This window comes from Spea bombifrons, chromosome 5, assembly GCF_027358695.1.
Source record: "Spea bombifrons isolate aSpeBom1 chromosome 5, aSpeBom1.2.pri, whole genome shotgun sequence".
Classification (NCBI taxonomy): domain Eukaryota; kingdom Metazoa; phylum Chordata; class Amphibia; order Anura; family Pelobatidae; genus Spea; species Spea bombifrons.
This window is the reverse complement of record NC_071091.1, coordinates 11030480-11050277: the sequence shown is the minus strand read 5'-3', so window position 1 is coordinate 11050277 and position 19798 is coordinate 11030480. Positions and strand designations below refer to the sequence as shown.

The following is a 19798-nucleotide window of genomic DNA, read 5'->3' as shown; positions in this document are numbered from 1 at the left end:
GAGTCTAAGATGTTAACCAAGAACGTTTCAAACACATTACACTAGAAGGGACCTCCAGACGGGCAGTCGACCCCTTACTCTCCATGTCACAAACTTCACAACTTTATTAAAATTGACATTGTACAGCTTGACAATAAGATAAACACACTATACCGAGAAGAAGGCCTACATCTTGTAAGCTTACTAAATACTAGGACTGGATTTATATAGTAAAAAATAAAACTGTATCTACATGTACTGAGTGCTGACCCTTCACAGAATGATTTAGCATGTTGGTACTTCTACTAAATCTTCTTACAGCTCTCATGTAACCATAATGTTGCTGTTCCTCTTTCTGCTTTGTGGTAGACCCCAGAGAGTCAGACAACCTTTGCTACTTCCTTAACGTCAGGCTGATATGTATATACGCAAACAAAAAATATATATTTTTTAAAAAATCTGCACAAACGTTTAGTTTATTTTTTAATAAATATATGTCCTACACAATAAGTGATGCACCAGTAAATACGTTGAGCAAGTAATAAGCAGGCAGGTTTTTAAAATGAGTTTCAGCAGATTATCCCTGCAGATACGAGAGTATGTTTTCTCCTGCAAAAAACATTTATTTTTTCCTGTTGGCTTTAAAGCCAGATATAGATTTAGCGTTAGACCATGTGTATTTCCCATTGCTGCGTCTGTACAATAAGTCAAACAGCGAGCTCAGCTTTGAAACATTTGCCAAGAATGAAATCAACTCCAAAATATGAAACATTAAAGAGTACATAGTTATATCGACCATGGGCCAGAACATTTTATATTTTTGCCGGGCAATAAAACCAGAGGCTGCATATACTTGAATTGAAGCTCGGCGAGGCACACTTGCAGGTAAGCCCATAACTCTGGTTTATGCAAAGGACTTTCGGCAAAACGTGTGGATGTCACTGGGGATATTTACTTAAATCGCTGCTACTACCTCTCCTTTTATTATTATTATTACTATTATTACCAGGGAATAATAGAATGAAGTTTCCTACTACTGGTCTTAGAGGTCAGTGGATGCATATATATATATATATATATATATATATATATATATATACATATATATACACACACACACATATATATATATATATATATATATATATATATATATATATATATATATATAGGTCTTTATGACCTAGTTAAGCTAAGATTTGTATTTATTTTTTGCTAAAAGTTTCAAGGGGCAGCTAAAATAACCTGTATATCTATTAAACAATGTTTACACTCACTTAATATATGTCACAGGGGTCCCAAGTAAGTACTATAATTACACATGTACATTTTCACTCCACACAGAAAGACATCAGATGCATTCACACAAAATTCTAACATGCTACACATCCAGGGTTGGGGGCATACACTGTGATAGCGCAATACAGCGCCCTCTAGTGGCTAAAAGTTAATTCATCAACACAGCAGCACTACTTCAGCTTTTCACCCCCCTAACATTCATCCACCCAGCAGCAAAGTCATCATCAGGTGTGTGACCACTTCTCTTTCCCAGTCCCATATTTCCCAGTGCCCTTTTTCCATCTAGAGTCCACCGCACTGTGCCCATCCCTCTTGTGCCAATACCTCCTGGTCCCCAACATCTTTCTGCATACCCCTCTGCCATAGACCTGGTGTGCTTACCTGGAGAACGCATGGCACCAGGATGCATCAATGGAGGTCGCACCTCGCAACTTACAGGACTTAAAGGATCTATTGCGAACGTCTTGGTGCAGATACAACAGCGCACCTTCAGAGGTCTAGTTGAGTCCACGCCTCGATGGGTCAGGGCAGTTTTGGCAGCAAAAGGGACCCTTAACAATATTGGTCAGGTGGTCATAATGTTATGGCTGAACAGGCAAGTATTCCAGCATTAGATCTTTTACCAGCAAATTTATCATTTACTTGAACCAGCGTTTAGTTAATAAACCCTTAGACTTTAAATAGGCAAATCAGGAAAGATTTAAAAGGGGAACTTCCATAGATTTAAGGTGAAGAATGGAAAATCAAGCGCATCAATGGAAAACAGAAGTGCTAAAGATATAAAAGAAGCCACCTTACCAAAAGGGAACTTCCAGGAGATGCGTGCCAGGAGGAAACGGGAACACAAAATAAATGCCCTTCAGAATGACCGGAAGAAAAAGGACTTATGCTGTATTATCTTTTTGATTCAATATTGTACTTTAGTCACGTGCACATTTTTCCTTTAAGTACAACAAGGGCTCGCTCTGAGCACACTATACATGGCTTTTCCACATATACCGTATATATTGATAAAAGACTTATTGCATTATACACTGCTCTATGCAAATTTAAAGACAACACATAAAGAGTTACACTGTATACAGCTGTATAAAGGGACTGTTCCTTCAGCCACGGGGAAGTCACCTGCTGTAGCAAACTGCGCTGCTATACACCAAATGCAAACACTAGGTTGCCAATAGATATGTGGAAAAGGCCATATGTTCATATGTGTATGTAATATATATATATACGGTATATATATTTATATAATGTGATACAAGTGATCCTAACACCAACTGATAAAAAAATACTTGGAAAGTAAAGAAATATGACATCATTGAACTATTTTGATATGATCAATGGTCTATTTCATTTTATAAGTAATTAGATGAGTTGCATTGCAAATGGCACCGCTAGATCTATTTACCAGTAACAGCAATGATTGTTTGTAACTTTCCATACACTGGCTGCTCCTAGGCGCATCCGTATCACACACATACGCAACGCTAGAACACTGGAGTAGTTTGGTAACGCCGGGATGCCGTAGCTGGTAGTGCGACCGCGCATGCGCGGTTCTGCTTGTTGCCCCCTGTCATGGCGGCCTGCGTGAGAATCCGCTCTCTGGCAAGGGTCACCAGCCGAGCTCTGAGCACCGCCGGCGGAAGACAGCAAAAAGCGTTGGCGGAGGAGGCGACAGGTGAGGCCTGGAAACAGCGTACAGATTACGGTAGCCTGGTGTTATTTTATGGCCATATAGGGTTAAAAAGGAAGTGCTGCTCCCTCTCACATCACGTGTGTGTGTTCGTCGGTGACATTTAACGCTGAACTATATCAGAGTCTTTTGTAAAAAAACAAGAATTGTCACCCAATGCAAGTATTCCGCTTCCGGTATCCACAATTGTATTTTTTCCTGTTTTAACACAATTATTGTGCATCTACACAATTTAATGTATAAGCAGACCTTCTGATTTGCCTTGGACTATAAGCATTATTGTGATACACTCATACCCTTAGAAACAAGGGACAACAGGGGAGGAAGCGGGAGCTGTGGGGGTTTTGGTCCTAATAGGCCATCTGCTCTGGCTCGGGTGGCCCAGGGTCTGCCACATCGCTAGACTTAAGAACTTAACGCTGCTGTGTCTCCCAAGATTCAGGCATCACAGGCAGCTGTTAAGCGCTGGCTACTGCCTACGTCTCATACTTGGTGGCAGAGGAAGGACATGGGCCGGTTGGATGAGACGTGGGCTTTTACTGTTACACCCAACAAGTAATGGTTTGAGGAGACGGATGGGCCCTGTGACAAATACAAGCAGCGGATAAATGGCGCTGGTATTCAGATCGTCCGTGAGGTCTTCCCTAGGATTGATAAATTATGCAGATTAATTCCATGATGTCATGTTTGTAGAAATGTAAAGGTACTGTAGAATAACAGTATGGTTGGATATTCGGCTTCACTAATATTCCATTATTATGAACGTTAAATGGGAAATAAAGTCCTGAGCTGAGAACCGTATAGTTTATCGCCGTGGAAGTGGGTGCTTTGTATGCGGCCTCTAAAGTGGCCAGTAAGCTAATGCGGGAATACGAAGGTGTATTACATCATCTCAAATCGAGCCTATCTTTACCTAACTGCTTTTATCAACACACCTTTACCAAGCTCACCAAGTAGCAATGTATAAGCACACGTGGCTAAACTAAGCGTCTACAGGGCTGTGATGTCATGGTTAATTATCGAGCATCGATATTACTCTTTACTACCCTTAACCATCTATTCTTACTTTTCTGTTGAAATGGTATGCAGTGTGTACTTTCTCCTTAAATCCTGGGCTTCTGATGTCCATATAGTATCAATACAGTAGTAGTTTTCATCTGTGGTTGGCAGAAAGATTTCTTGTTTTCATCGGTTTGTGTCTATATGGCATTATCTGCCTTTGCGTTTCTGTCACCTACAGTAGTAAATATAATTTTTTTCCCCTTTTGATTATTTTTAGATCATGAAGAGGCAAGAAAAACTTTCACAGATCTTCAAAAAGAAAGACAAGAGCAGGCGGAACACACGGTGTTAATTAGCTGCCCTCCTAATATTAACGAAAATAAATTCTTGAAGTATTTATCGCAATATGGAAATGTAGCCAGTCACTTCTTTTATGAAAGCTATGTAAGTATCAGCATGATAAAAATTAAAATACAATTCTAAATACCCATTTAGAAAAACAGCCTTGCTTAACCCCTTAAGGACAATGGGCGGTCCCTAAACCCATTGAATACATACATACATGTACGGGCTTTGTCATTAAGGGGTTAAATGTAACGTGTATTTTGCTCATTGGTGCAAATCTGCCCATATTGTCTTAACGTAACTTTATAAGAGACCCTTAGGGATTTATTCACTTTTATTTAGTTGATTTTACATTTTTCTTTATATTCACTTAATGCATAATGAAGGGCCTGCATAATGTACTGTTAAAAGTGATCTTCCAGCCATCGTGATATAGTGGTTCATCAACATAGAGTATTGCGAAAATTGAACTGGCAGTGAATATCGAAGGGTTAATGCAGGAAGAAGAAGTTCTTCATCTTGTTTTTACTCACTATGTAGGAAATAAACCCTATTAGATATATTTAATTCCATTCTATTTCGCCGTTGATACACCTTTCTCCTTAAAGTACACGTCAGAGCAGGCATTACAACAACTGCAGTGTGCGTCTATCCCGGAATAATCCCGCTATACTTGTATATCTTCAATCTTGCTCTTTTTGTTCCTGTTGCGCAATGTTCCAGTGATACTGATACTGGGTTTGCTTGTACGTCCCGATTGATTACATCACAGATCCGCATACTGCACTTTATTACAGTCTTTTATGCAGATACAGGGTAATATAGTCTGTTGTGCAGATGTGAGTATGTGTCTCTTTGTCAGTTTGGTGTCAGTTGAGGTCATCACTCCCTCACTTCAGCGTTCATGAGGAAGGGCCAACACTAGCAAGTTTCTCCAGTGTGCTGTGATGAGCTGGCCCTGTATAATGCTTAATTCAATGCGGTTGTAGATGTCTCACTGATTTAACTATACATAATACAGGGCTGGCCAAGTTCCTTTCTGCAGCAGAAGCTCACTGCTGTTGGGCCTTCAAGTGAAGGATCTCAAAAGACACGCAAACACACTTTATACTCTTAGCGAATAAACTCCATTGTATGTAATTTCCTGTGTCTTTCATGTTTTTTTCTATTATATGGTTTTGTTTGTTGCACCTATAATCGAGTTGACATTCTTTTAAATATGTTCTTTGTATTGGTCAAGGGTACCCATGCGGTGGTAGAATTTTTGGAAAAAGAAAGCGTAGAATCATTACGCGCTGCAACCAATGTCCCCCGCGCCGACGACGAATGCATTGTACCGTTCAAATCCCGACTTTTCGTTTTCAAATCGGAGCGTGCGATGGATCGTGTCCCGGTTCACTGCCTCAAGCAAGCTGCGGTTCCTGTAAATGAATTAATTCAGAAGTTATGTAAAGCTGAAAACGTGAGTGATGCACCGCTATACCTGCTGGTGGATTATTTAGTTTTTGTTACCATTTGTTCTGTAATTCAGATTGCAGGAGACGTATTGAATCGTTTTCTCTGCTGTTTAGGGGGAAAAAAAGGAAAAAAAATACAATTGATCTTAAATGACTAAATCCTTATACTGTTCTAATGTTAGTAGTAGTGGATGTACGTTAAAAGGAGCAGTTTAATGGCACTGACTCCTTCACTATAGAAAAATTCATATTATACTTCTCTGTAATATAAATATTTCCAAAATATAAAGAAAAAGTAAAACACTTACCCAACACAAAAGATGCCGTCCAGCTACAGCAGCTCTCCTCCTTCATGGTCTGACTATTCTTGCCAAGGCGCATGGACAGCCAAAAGGGAATTATGTGCCGTGTAACTCCAGTTCTGTTAATGAAGGGGACATCTTTAAACAAGAAAGGCATCATGGGAGTTGTAGTTACACAGTGCTCTTCCTCCGATCTTCTACAGTTGACATGCACATAATTTTCTAACTAATTATATTAACTGAGCGTACATTTATGCAAAATGTAGATGCCAGCTTGATCATTTTAGGGAGTCTTCATTGGAATGCCTAGATAAAAATCAGTATATGTTGCAAAATATACTGCATATATAAATATCAGCATATGGCACTCAGTTTTACCTCCCATTCTTAACTTGTGCTGTAGCAGTCATGATCATGAACTTAATTTTTATTTCCCATTCAGGTGAATGAACAGGCACAGGCACTCATGGAGGAATACCAGCTAACAGACGAGAATATACGTCTCCGCTTCCTTGTGTCTTCACTCATAAGGGATGTAGCCGCTGCCTACTTTCCAGAAGCCACAGTAAATCCCTATGGGTCCACGGTGAATTCTTTTGGCAAACTGGGCTGTGACTTGGATCTCTTTCTAGATTTGGATACCATTGGGAAAAGCGGGACTGGAAAGGTAAGCAGCAGGCTTCTTGGCTTTATGGTCACGCAGTGCTTCATGTTACTTAACTTTTTAATGTTTGGCTTTGCTTTTCATTGAAAGCTCACACATAACCTTGTGACAGATCTGCTTTAAGTGTTTGGTATTCTGTTGGTTCATTCAAATTTTTTAATTTAAACTGATATATTTTGTGCTCTTTCGCCGTTCATAATGAATTCAAAGTGTGTGATTTACGTCACCTTCGAGTTATATGCCTTTCAGGTTTTATACCATCCGTTCAGGTCTAGTAAGTGACTAATGCGTTTAGACGTAATGTAGCAACTTCCGTTTAAAAGAAAAAAGCTTCCTCAAAGTGTGTTGTGTTTAGGATGTTTAGTGTTCTAATGCCAAGGTTCTATTTACGTTTTATCCAACACACGATGTTCGTGAAAGGATTTATTTCTGACCTCTTATGATCATCAACAGAGACAATCAGGTTCTTCATTGCATGGTAACTGAGTCACTATTCCTCTGTATTTTGTGTAGATGTTTTGTGAAGCATTTTTTTCTGAAACATGTACATTAATGTATGCTGTTTGTGTTTCATGTTCAGAAATCCTAATGAGGATTACAGTTACAGTTCCAGAAATGCAGGCTTGCCTAATGTTGGAATATAATGTTTTTTTTATTGTTGAAAGGATAGTGAAGCTTTAAGACACATTGTTTTCTGTCTTAAGGTAGGAGTTAGGAGTAGCCAAATTAACCCCTTGAGTCCCTGTAGTTTTCAAAACCTAAGGAACAGATTTTTTTGACAAATAAAAGGCTTCTATCAAATTGCCTCGTGCTCTTAATCACCCACTCTATGAGGATAAGGACCTTCTTAACATAAGCAGGACATAATTAGCACAAGCATAAAGAATCTGTTCAGTGTGATGTTTGGGTTTGTAATGGAACCAACACAGCTGCCTGCAATGGCACCCTACAAGTCTATGCATACAAAAGCCCCCCCCAAAGAGACTTCCCCTTAAACCCCAAAGGTAAATTAATAAGGCAGTTACCCGTCATATATCATGAAGCAATAGCAGTGGCATCAAAACAAGAACTGCAATTACTTTATGGTACTCTTCTATCATGGAACCGCCAGGTAACATTGTAATAGTAAAATAACATTGTGATAATAAAATAACTTTTATAATTTTCTTTTCTATTGTTGTGCTTCAGTCAGCAGGACCTTTTACCTCGGAGTATTTGATGAAGCGCGTTCCGTCTGGGAGAGTAATGACGCAGAGGATCCTCTCTGTCATCGGCGAATGTGTAGACAATTTTGGTCCAGGATGTACGGGGGTTCAGAAAATATTAAACGCACGTTGTCCTTTAGTGCGGTTTACGCATCAGCCTGCGGGACTACAATGTGATCTCACAGCAGACAACAGGTAAAGCAAACTAGGCGGTTGTGATCTCATTCCTCTGTCAGTAATGTAGCAAATCATTTTGACATTGTTTGTATTCCACATACCTTTTTTTGCACTGCTCATTGGTGCAAATGAATGTCACCAATATATTATAAGTACAAATGATTAAATGAAATACAAATATAAACTTTATTTTCTGCTGTTGAAAATATATATGTTTGCGTTCTGAGCAGACAACGGAGAATACGGGGGCTAAAATGCTCTTTACATTGTGACTAGGGCGTGAGATGCAAAGAGATCTTTACTAGGTATTTAGCTGGTCCCTAAAGTTAGGATTTAGTTTACAAATGCTTTAAAGCAGATTCGCTTTTTTATTGTATTTTTGTGTTTTTATAAGACATAAGTTTTGTTGTATGAAATATTTTGCTTGAATAGATTGGAGATATTTCTAGAATAATGCCGTATTTGTTACTGCAATACATACTCCATCGGCGATAGAGCTGCCAATTACTTTAACCCACAGACTTATCTTGCATTGTTTTTCTTTTTACCTTAGAATTGCCTTGAGAAGTTCCGAGCTGCTTTACTTATATGGCCATTGCGACCACAGAGTTAGACCTCTAGTGTTCACATTGCGATGCTGGGCTCGTGTCCATGGAGTAACAAGTGCCATTCCAGGGGCATGGATAACAAATTTCTCTCTTACCACCATGATCTTATTTTTCCTCCAGAAAAGGCGTCCCCCCATTATACCAACACTGGACCAACTAAAAAACCTTTCAGGCAAGTGGAACTTGGTGAAAACTCTTCAAAATTGTACCTAGAATCTCCCCAAAACAAAGCACAGTAGGGTGTGAAGAGATATTCTATCGCTTGCCCTGATGATTTGAGGGGGGGCATGATGGCTCCAGCCTGATGTCAGACGTTTGCCCTGCTTTCCCCCTCCTTAACTGGGTCTTTGCACATTTCCTTAACTATGGACTCGAGAACCGGCATCATCAGTGGGAAATCAGCTCTTCCACCTATGTTTTGTCAGATTTTGTCCTTCATAAAGGGAACTAAACACTACAGCTTGCTATAGGAGCCAAGCTATTGGATTGCAGTGCCTAGGGACCAATGGTGTAATGTCCCCGTAGAACCATCCATACAGATGTAGTAATACATCCTACAGTCTTCTGCATCAGAACGGGGATCGGCAGTCGATTGACATCCTATTCTCACCACTTTTACCTGCAAACAGCTTTGATGTCTGGTAGCTGATAAAAGTACTTTAGGATCACTTTGTAACAATGTAAGCAGCTGGATGGTTGAACTGGCAGTGCTGGCATGGTTTTGTTTTGCTACTATGCCGGTACTGACACACGCAGGAAATATCTCTCGTGTTGACAGAGAGGGGTCTCGCTGGTGAAGAGAAAAATATTGTAGCCACGCAATCTCAGAAACAATGTGAACTTAGTAGAGTTCATTTACTTCGCTACAAACCGGGAGGTACACACTTAACATGCTTCGGGTCTCAGGTCTTAATCAGAAGCGTGAAACCATACAAATGCAACTTATATAAACAGAAATGAGAATCCGGTGAAATAATTACGTTAATCAAACATAATAAATCAAAGAGAAAACAAAGCGCCATTAGCGAGATCTATGCTGTGGAAGAAATCATGAGCCAAATCACAAATGGTGTGCAAAAGACTGCAGTTTTAATTTTTTCCCTTATAATTTACAAGTGTATTTTATTAGTGTATGCGTGAGTGGTTTAGATTCTAGTCTACCATATTTAAAAAATAATGTTTTTTTGCTTATTTTAGGTAAAGAAGACAAGCATATTGTTGATGGTCATGATTGTACATTTGTCAGCAATCTGAACAAGATCAAACCATCTGAAAACTCAGAATCTGTAGGCAAGTACTTGATTTGTAAAAGTCTACACCGAGTTTTATTGCAAGACTAAACCTAACGAATTACTTTATTTTTTTCTTAGATTTACTGCTCAGCGAATTCTTTGAATTTTACGGAAACTTTGATTTTACTAAGAATTGCATCAATATCCGGAAGGTAAAATCTGTACTTCTTTTCTCTTGGGATTTCCCATGTAGTCATGTCTCACGAACCTTTTGATTAAATGTATTACATTGTGCCACTGAGAGGCTGATCTCTGTGTTTCAGTGCTAGCACAGGAGTTTTTTTTCCAGGTGAAAGGTTCTCATTGTACTATAGCCTATCACTTTCTTGAATTCTCATTACTGTAGACAATACACCCACAGGTAGGCTGTGTGTATTCTTCCCCAAGTGCATCTTAAAATTGGTGCCACCTACCTTAATCCTGAATCGATGCCCTTTTTTTTTTTTTAGGATGCTCAAAACTGGATACATTATGCTCCCAGGGAGGTTAAGATATTTAACCCAATTTATTCAAGCATGTGCACCTTAATGAAGTCTATTCAGAATAAAACCTTTAAACTCGGTGACGTTGTGTGTACCATGAAGGGCCAGCTTTGATGATGTCCTGCAGGATTGGCATAACTATCCCTATAGTTAAATTAATGTAATTAACGAACTCTTAACTTAGTGGGTTCCTCCTGCAAGGATGGCGATTGCTACAAAGTTTGGACCTTGATAATACATAGTGTAGGTTGTAATGCTTCATGATTCTCATTCATCAACTTGCCCATAAACCCAAAAATATTCCAGGGTCAGCTGGATGTAAATCCTATATTCTCTTAATTTGTCTGCAGGGAAAGGAACAAAACAAGCCTGATTCTTCGCCTTTATACATCCAGAATCCGTTTGAACAGACGCTAAACGTAAGCAAGAACGTTAACCAAACCCAGTTGGAAAGGTTTGTCGCTATAACACGAGAAAGTGCCTGGATTTTACAAGAACAGTTGAACCGTCCTTCGGAAAGAGACAATCATCCTTGGGGTTTGGCTGCGGTGCTGCTGCCTTCACTGTCTCAGGGCATTGGGAAGGCAAAGAGGAAACGGAAGAAAGGCATGGCGAGCGACAGAGTCAAAAGTCTTCTGGAGTCTTTGAAGACTGATGGGAAAGCTAGGTAGCTGCCTGTAAGGAAATCCGACGGTACACTAAACTCTGAGATGTTGATTTATTATGATGACTCTGGCCAAACTTCAGATGACAAAAACTGTCCAAATGAACCTGAAGTCTTCAAAAACACTTTTTTGGAAACAGATGGCGTTGAATTAGTGTGTATAGAATAATTAATGACTCCTTTCATATGTAACTCATTTTTATATTGGAACCCAACAAAATGTTGGACAAATCTAATAAAATTGTTGGGTTATTGTTCAGAAGTATGTGTGTTAAAAATGCATAAGCCTTCTATCCACATGGATGAAATTTGTGGCATCCTTGCTGTTAGAATTAGTATAGAAGTGCCTTCCTTGTCCATATTTGATGGCGCTATATAAAACAATAAATAATATAGAATTTTCTCCGCATGATATGGAACCATAGAATTTGACATCAGATAAGAACCATTCAGCCCATTTAGTCTGCAGTTTTTCCTCAGCAGTTTGATAAACTGACCCAAACAACAAATCAGACTTGTTTTGGGTGTATCATCATCCAAACATGACACCTATGAACACGGGGCTTCTGTGTGCTGGCGTGTTTAGGCAGTCAGCATATACGATATGACATCCACGGTGATGTAGCAATGTATGGAAATCAGTGGTGACTTTTTTTTACCGTTTTCCCGGAAAAACTGATTTTTAGAGTTTGTGTGATGTGTACAAAGAATGGCACAAACACGTACACATGTTTGAACCTTCAATGTTTTTCTTCATAATGAATAACTGCTAATTTAGCTAATTGTTTTGGATGTGTATCCCCTCTCCAAAAAAAATATTGCTGGCTTGTTTTAGGCATTGAATTTCTTCTTTAATTTTTAATGCGTTAATACAAATGATGCAGTGTCTTTTTCAAGGCCATACAATGTTTGTATGTCTGACCCACTGTTTAGTATAAAATGACATAGCAATGGAGCATATTCTTAAAAGCTGCTTAAGCAGAGGAAAAATTCCAGTTTATGAATTAATGCTGGAACTACTAATAGTACAATGTTTTTTTTCGCTGGCTTTCTGCTGTCCGATCTCATATAACAGCTTTTTAAACGCCAATCAGGCATTCCCTTCCGGGTTGCGTCTCTGCTGACATCACCCGGAAGGTCATCGGAGGACAGGATATCCCCTGCAGGGTCTGTCCAGACTCTGCAGCGATATCCAATCGCTCCGATGAGGCACAGACACTGAATAGAGATTGGTGCAGGGGATCGCAGTCACCCGCCTCCCATGCTGAAAAATGAAACGGAGAAAAAAAAATGGTTAGTGATTAAAATTTTTTTTTTTAAAAAATCACTAAAATACAATAAATAAAAAAAACAACCAAAGTGAGCTAAGTGATGGAATTGTGGCATTAATAACATGTTCAAGCGGTCCCTAAGAGGACCTCTAACCGTTTAAAAAAAAAAAAAAAATATATATATATATATATATATATATATATATATATATATATATATATATATATATATATATATATATATATATATATATATAAAAAAAAAGGGCAATGTAAGGTATTGGTATCTAACACAACATCTACCCAGTATACCCCTCCTGCCCCCATTCACAACCCCCAAACCTGTTAAGCCATAAGCATAAAAATTATATGAATAATGTACACCTTATAGTATTTTCCCTATAAGTGCTGGGAAAGTATGGAAAATCTATATAAATTAGGACACCTGAATTGATATGCTTGGGGGGGGGTGTTCCATCACTTTACCTAATTTTGTGAGGGAAAATGTATACAAAAATGAGGTGTAAGAGAATAATTGCCGACAAAGCACAAAAACGGCAAAATTGCTCTGGGACTTGAGGTACCAAAAACCCCTGGGATTGAAGGGGTTAAGGAACTTGGACGGTAGGTTGTTCCAAACATCTTGGAGAACTAACCACAGTTCTAGTGTGGAGCCTCAGGCAAATAAAAGGAAATAAACACAAGAAATGCATTTTTCTCAATCATCATTTTTATTAAATATGAAAAAATAGTTTACATGTGAATTAATATTTACTAGTAAAACTTTTTTCCTATAGGGTAGTCTTATATTCAGGCTTTCATTTTTTTTTCTAAATTAATATTCATATTTCAGGGGGGTCGTCTTATAATCACAAATATGGTAGTTAATGACTGTGCATGTACGTTCCCTCACATTGCATTATGTTAAATGATAAAATGATAAACTATTAACATGTCTGTTATTAAAAAGATTCTTACTTTACAGCACCTTTTCTCAGCTGCATGAAAGTTTTGCTTTTTAGCTGTAATGAACATTTTTATCAGCAGGGGGTGCTAGAACACCGCAATACTATTTACAGAACTGTTACTATAATCCAGTTTCAGAAATTCCAAGATTCTTCTGAAAAAAATACATGATATGCAGACAAAAAATGATTATTAATATCATATTATTCTTAAAGGTATTTAGGAAAAAAAATCAGTTGCCTTTATTAGTTTTCAGTAAAAAATTTACTTGGTTAATTTCTGGGGAAAACCTAAATATGATGTTCTGTTTAGTTATAAAAGTAATAAATCCTATCTGGAACAGAACCATTAAAGGCTGATTCCTTTTTATACTAATTGCTATTTTTTCTGAGAAATAATCTTTTTTACTTTAATAGCGTATTTATATAGCATCAACAATACTTTTCAATGTGAGATATACGTAACAATGACATATTTAAGAAAGAGAGAAAATAAATATAGTGCTTGGGTTTCCAAAAACTACTATATATTTCTGTTCTGTATGATTTGTCTTCTGAAACAGAATAAATAATTTGTTGGATAATGCTTGCTGTGCCATCCTGAGCTAATGTGTTTGGCTGGATCAGCATGATGAGAGTTACAATCCAAGGAGCATTGCACAATTTAGCTACCATTGCTCGAGCGGGTTATTGAATCCATTTTAACAAATGGGTTACATAGATACAAAACAGGGGTTTGGGGATTAAGTCAGACCCCATGTGCGCATGCACAGAAACTGTTCCCATCGATTTCAATAGGAACGCTTTCCCGTCACTGGTTGGCTGCTCCAAGCTCTAGTGCTGTAGCTTCTCCCTAAGGCAAGTAATATTTTTCTTTTTCTTAGGTTGAATGAATGCGTATGAAGTTACTTACAAAGTACATTCAGATGTGAAATAGGAGCGTCCTCTTAAACTTAAATATTTAACATTTTTGCGCATCAGGAGTAGTTTTGACAATTCAACAATCTAATTAAAATTCACCATAATCAGACTGTGCAGATGGAACCGTTTAGTCTTTGAACCAAATATAGTTTCAGAAATGGGCAGATCAAAGCTACTGCACCAAAAAAAGCATTAGGAGGGGAAGTTTTTTGTTTTTAAAGTAAACACTCCAGTGCAAAGACTTAATATTATTCTAAGAGGCAGCGGCTAAACTCTGCAAAAAGGGTGTCAGGGTCAGTGCAATGGGAAGTGATTTTCTTTTTTTTCCCTACAGTATAAGAGATATTTCAACTGAATGTTTCAAAGGAAGAACTCATGAAATTTTACTATATATTGCCAGATAACGTGGCGGCCATCCACGTCACTTGACAGAGGAACAAAGAATTTGATGGCAGAAATGTCCCATTCGACCCAACTAGTCGCCCCATTGTTTCTTCTGTAAAGACAAATGCCAATCCCATGAATGTTTTCATTCCCTCACCCTATTAACTTCTGTCACTTCTGATGGAATGCTATTCCATTTATCTACTACCCTCTCAGTAAAGTATTACTTCCTTACATTACATCTTACAATATCCCCCGGATATAAATATACTCACAGGCTATATATTCCAGTAATCACAACATGCGTACACTCCCCAGATAATCTCACCCCGTAAATACATTCCATACATCTCAAGCATTCCTCTCGCTTTCTGTGTCCTCAATATTTCTCCACTGTATGAAATCCTTCTGCTGCTGCCATGACTAAATCAATCAGCTGATTCATTATTTAAAATTTTATATTGCATTTTCAATCAGTATAAATGTATTTTTTTGGAAAGAGTTTTTTGCGCTCTATTATCAATGTCCTGTCTTCACCAAAGTTTCATACTCTTTATAGTCTTGGGCTGCAGAACCATACTTGGGAGCTCTCCAGGTCTTGCTCTGAGACGCTGGGTGAAGTGCCACTTCTCTGGCCCCAATTCCTGCCTATTTACCCTCCTGCCCCTTCCAATGTTTGTGTGTTTGGGACTAGCCACACCCACAATATCATTAGCCCCGCCCACTGACCTCAGTGGACTTGCTCATTGATGCCAGCAGACATGCCTACCAGCATCCCAAAGAGGGAGGGCTTCAGGCCACACACGACCCCAGGGCCGGGCTGGGCCGGGGGGCAGGAGGGCAATTGCCCCCAGGCCGCCCGAAATCTAATCTAAACGGTTGCTGATGCTGCCGGCCGGCGCTACTTTAATACTTTTTTTTAAAAGTTTAATATGGCGAGCCGGATCGGCTATTAAATGAAAAAAAAAATAGTATTAAAGCAGTGCCGGCCGGCGGCATCAGCACCCAGCGGCCGTATGCGATGGCCGCCAAGTGATGGGAGCAGCGTGAGGGGTGAAAGCTCCGCCCCCTCGCACTCACCTTTCACCCCTCACGCTGCGGCCATCACTATGCGGCCATCAGATTGTTGGAAATCGAATCTAAACGGCCGCTGGGTGCTGATGCTTTGCAAAGGGGTCAAATACTTATTTCACTGAGTAAAATGCAAATCGATTTATAACTTATTTGAAATGCGTTATTCTGGATTTTTTTGTTGTTATTCTGTCTCTCAAACTTACAAAATCAGCAGGGGATCCAATAATATTTTCCTTCACTGTACAAAAAAACCCATTCATTTGTGTCATACAAAAAGTGGTGCTCATTGGTTTGATAAATATGGTCTGTGCTCTTCCAAAGAGTAATTGGCCACTTTGCCCTCCATTATCCCAAATGTGCAGGGATATTTTTGTTATTATTAAAGCATAGTATGGGAATATGGGGGGTTGTGAATGATCTCTTGTCTTCCTTAGGGACTCCCCTTAGCTTTTCATGCTTTTTTTTATTTAATATTTTATTTTTTTAAACTTTTTCTTTTATGTATTGCTGTGGACAGGGTTGCTGACTGACAAATCACTTAATTTCCCTCTGAGGATGCAAGGTGAAACTCATGAGTTGGAACTTTGTTCCAGCTCCCAAGAGTAAGCCGGTTCATGAATGTGTGAATTGTTAGCTTTTTTTCCAAACCGGATTAACTCAACTCTCCTGCAGCTTAATGAATGCAAATTCAATGTCAATTTCTCCAACTGCTAATGCAAGGGGACAATAGTAAATTTGCGAGTTCGATTTTAGTTCTGCAAATTTGCTGTTCCAAACTTTTTTTTGCCAACTTGCTTACATTGAATTAATAATTTAGTTTCAGCTTTGCAGCATGATGTCCCCTTTCTTTTATTAAGATCTCTATGGATCTAGTGTCTCTCAACACAGATTATCCTAGCTGTTACTCTTCCGATTTTTTTAATTAAACAAAATTGGATTATTTGGCATTAAAAACCTGTAGTTTACGTCTCTGTCCCCATACTGCAGCAGTCGGGATGAGGCAGTACCGTATTTGCCCGATTATAAGACGAGGTTTTTTTCAGAAAAAAACTTCTGAAAAACCGACCTCGTCTTATAATCGAGGTCGTCTTGTAATCAGACCTCAGATCATCCCCCACGATACCTCACAATTACATCGGCAGCCGCCGCCGCCGTATCTGCCGCAGCCGCCGCCGCCGCCTCCGTATTCGCGGCAGCCGCCGCCGTTTCCGTATTCGCGGCAGCCGCCGCCGTTTCCGTATTCGCGGCAGCCGCCGCCGTTTCCGTATTCGCGGCAGCCGCCGCCGTTTCCGTATTCGCGGCAGCTGCCGCGGCTTCCGTATTCGCGGCAGCCGCCGCCGCCTCTGTATTCGCGGCAGCCGCCGCCGCTTCCATATTCGCGGCAGCCGCCGCCGCTTCCGTATTCGCGGCAGTCGCCGCTGCCTCCGTATTCGCGGCAGCCGCCGCCGTATTCGCAGCAGCCGCCGCATCCACGGCAGCTGCCGGCTCCGCCTCCGTAATCCGCGGCTTCAGCATCCTCTGATGCGCGGGTCACGTGGGTCGCGCTGTTCTCACCTGACCCAGCTTCGTTTTTTATGTTTTGTACCTATGATTCTATGCAAATCAGTCCTACCTGACAGTCTGTGCTCCTCTTCACAATTTGTGAAGAGGAGCATAGACTGTCAGGTAGGAATGATTTGCATAGCTGGTTCAATTAGGGACACAACCTAGAGAACTACATTTCCCATGATTCCCAGACCCCTTTAAGCGTGACTGAGGAGCGTGGGACATGTTGATGGGACAAGTTGATGGGACATCTATAGATCTGCTATTCCCACTGACAGGTGAGCAAGTTTTTTTGTACATGTTTGCTATTTTACAGATAATCTGGTTGTTATATGTTAATGATTAAACTATTTTTATGACAAAAACAGTGGTTTTGATTTTTTTTCCCATTAGGGTCGTCTTATATTCAGGCCTTTTCTTTTTTTCCCCAATAAGATCCAAAATTTGAGGGGTCGTCTTATAATCGGGGTCGTCTTATAATCGAGCAAATACGGTATAACTCAACATACAGAATCACTGCTTGAGGAACTGTGTGATGGTCTCTTTGTCGCGCTCTACGCTGTAACAGTATTTTCATTCATTAATATTGTAATCGGCTTTTAAAAACATTAAACTATCCCCTAAGTAAAGCTCAATCTATGAAAGCCTTACATCTTCAAAATAACTTTTATAAAACACACCGCATGAAGTTAATATGTGTATTAATTTGCATACTATTCCAAAAGTTTATATTTTTTTTCTTGCATATGTTGCAATAGTTTTCCAGATTTTTCCCGGAGCGTAAATAAAAAAAAATAAAAAAAAAAACACAAAAATAATGAAATACCAGGCCTCTTGATACGTTGCATCTGCAACTAAAGAAAGAGCTATTTTAAGTCTTGTACTTTGACGTGTCTGTAGCAATCACTTATTATGCAAGTGGAGCAGAGCTCCAACAGCTTGGAAGACACAGCAAAAGTTCAACAATATCTGCAAACTTAAATCAAGTGTTGAAGACCTACAGCTTGCATGAAACATCTGCTATTTTATCATGTCAAGTTATTGGGTTAAATCAAGGTCAATATTTAAATGGTGATGGGCTTTTGTAAAATGTAACCAGATGTTTTTGAGATATCTGTCTGGAGTTGATCCCTCTGGGAACTGAAGAAGATAGATTTTCCTTCATAAACATTTCCTAGTTGCGCGTAATCATAATTTCTATTGTTTCCATGAATTATCAGGTGTTGTGCTTTTTCCATCACATGCGGCAAACTGGGAATTAAAAGGCTCCCTAAAATAGACGAAGCCTTGTGTTTACAGCTCAAAACGAACGTGTTGGATGAATTCTGTTTCATAATTGGGAATGAGTATACTTACATTGTTTTATCATGTCCATAAAGTCATACAGAAATCGTTTCTAAAGCAGATATTGATTATTTGATGAACCTGTGCTGCAGTATGTGCTGCTTTGATTTGTTTTATTGTCTATAAATATATGTTGTCTGTCGTGACCATTGACAAGCCTTATTGACTGTGAATATTTTCTACCTGTCCTGACTTTTCTGATCATGTGCTGCCTGCCCTCACCTTCATCCTTTGCTTCATATCATGGTGTTGCCTGTCCTGACCCTTGCCCTTTCTGTTTTATAATCTTAAACTTCCTTCCACGACCCTTGGTCTTTCTGCTTAATAATCTTGTGCTGTCTGTCTTGAACTTTGTTGTGTTTTGTCATTTTATAAGCATGTGATGGATGTCTTGGATTTCCTTATAATTTTTAAATCTGTCGTAAACTGTACTGCCTGTCTTGACCTTTGTGTTGTCTTTGCTTGTCAGATAGTTGGGCTCCTACCTTGACCCTTGCTTGGACTATCATGTACGGCCTTGTAATGTCTAGACGCCTGGCTTACTTAATGCACCCCTTGAGATAAGTATTCCTGTCAGGGGCGGGCACCTCCAGGCTTTGTAGCAGTTATATGACTAAATCATCTTGGATGCTAGTGTCCATCTATGGACACCTTGTCTATCCCTGGTTACTATGAAGATGGATAGATACATCTTGGGTTTTGCTGAAGGTCCTGGAAGCGTTTCTATTCATGCTTGTTTTCTCTGAAGTATCATATCACGTCAAAAGAGCAGAAGGCTGTTTCTGCACTTTAATACTCCAGCCACTTTCTTGTTGTCCCTATTGCAAATGCATGGAGGTGGGTGTGCAAAATCCAACTTTCTGGGAACAATTTGGGGAAGGCCCTCTTCTATTCCAGCCTGACTGTGCCTCAGTGCACAAAGCAAGGTCTATAAAGACATGGTTGGATGCATTTTTGTTGTGGAAGAACTTGACCGGCTGCACAGAGCCCTGACCTCCAACCCCCATCCAACACCTTTGGGATGAACTGGAACGGAGATTGTGAGCCAGGCCTTCTCATACAATATCATTGCCTGACCTCACAAATACTCTACTGGATGAATAAACCAAAAACCCCATGGAAAGA

At 39.5% G+C, this 19798-nt stretch overlaps 1 protein-coding gene across 1 annotated transcript; it reads left to right on the top strand.

Moving 5' to 3' along the window:
• Window positions 1-2817: 2817 nt before the first annotated feature.
• Window positions 2818-11431, top strand: MTPAP (mitochondrial poly(A) polymerase). The gene is made up of 9 exons (XM_053466459.1): window positions 2818-2956; window positions 4251-4417; window positions 5559-5780; window positions 6520-6744; window positions 7930-8141; window positions 8677-8903; window positions 9929-10021; window positions 10102-10175; window positions 10856-11431. The coding sequence occupies exons 1-9, from the start codon at window positions 2854-2856 to the stop codon at window positions 11174-11176; spliced, it is 1644 nt and encodes a 547-aa protein (XP_053322434.1). The 5' UTR covers window positions 2818-2853; the 3' UTR covers window positions 11177-11431.
• The last annotated feature ends 8367 nt before the right edge of the window (window positions 11432-19798 follow it).

Excerpts from the sequence above, each read along its gene's own strand:
- MTPAP (XM_053466459.1), top strand. The coding sequence starts at position 2,854 with ATGGCGGCCTGCGTGAGAATCCGCTCTCTGGCAAGGGTCACCAGCCGA. Across the intron at positions 2,957-4,250 it reads GTTGGCGGAGGAGGCGACAG|ATCATGAAGAGGCAAGAAAA; the intron begins GTGAGGCCTGGA and ends GATTATTTTTAG. Across the intron at positions 8,142-8,676 it reads GATCTCACAGCAGACAACAG|AATTGCCTTGAGAAGTTCCG; the intron begins GTAAAGCAAACT and ends TTTTTACCTTAG.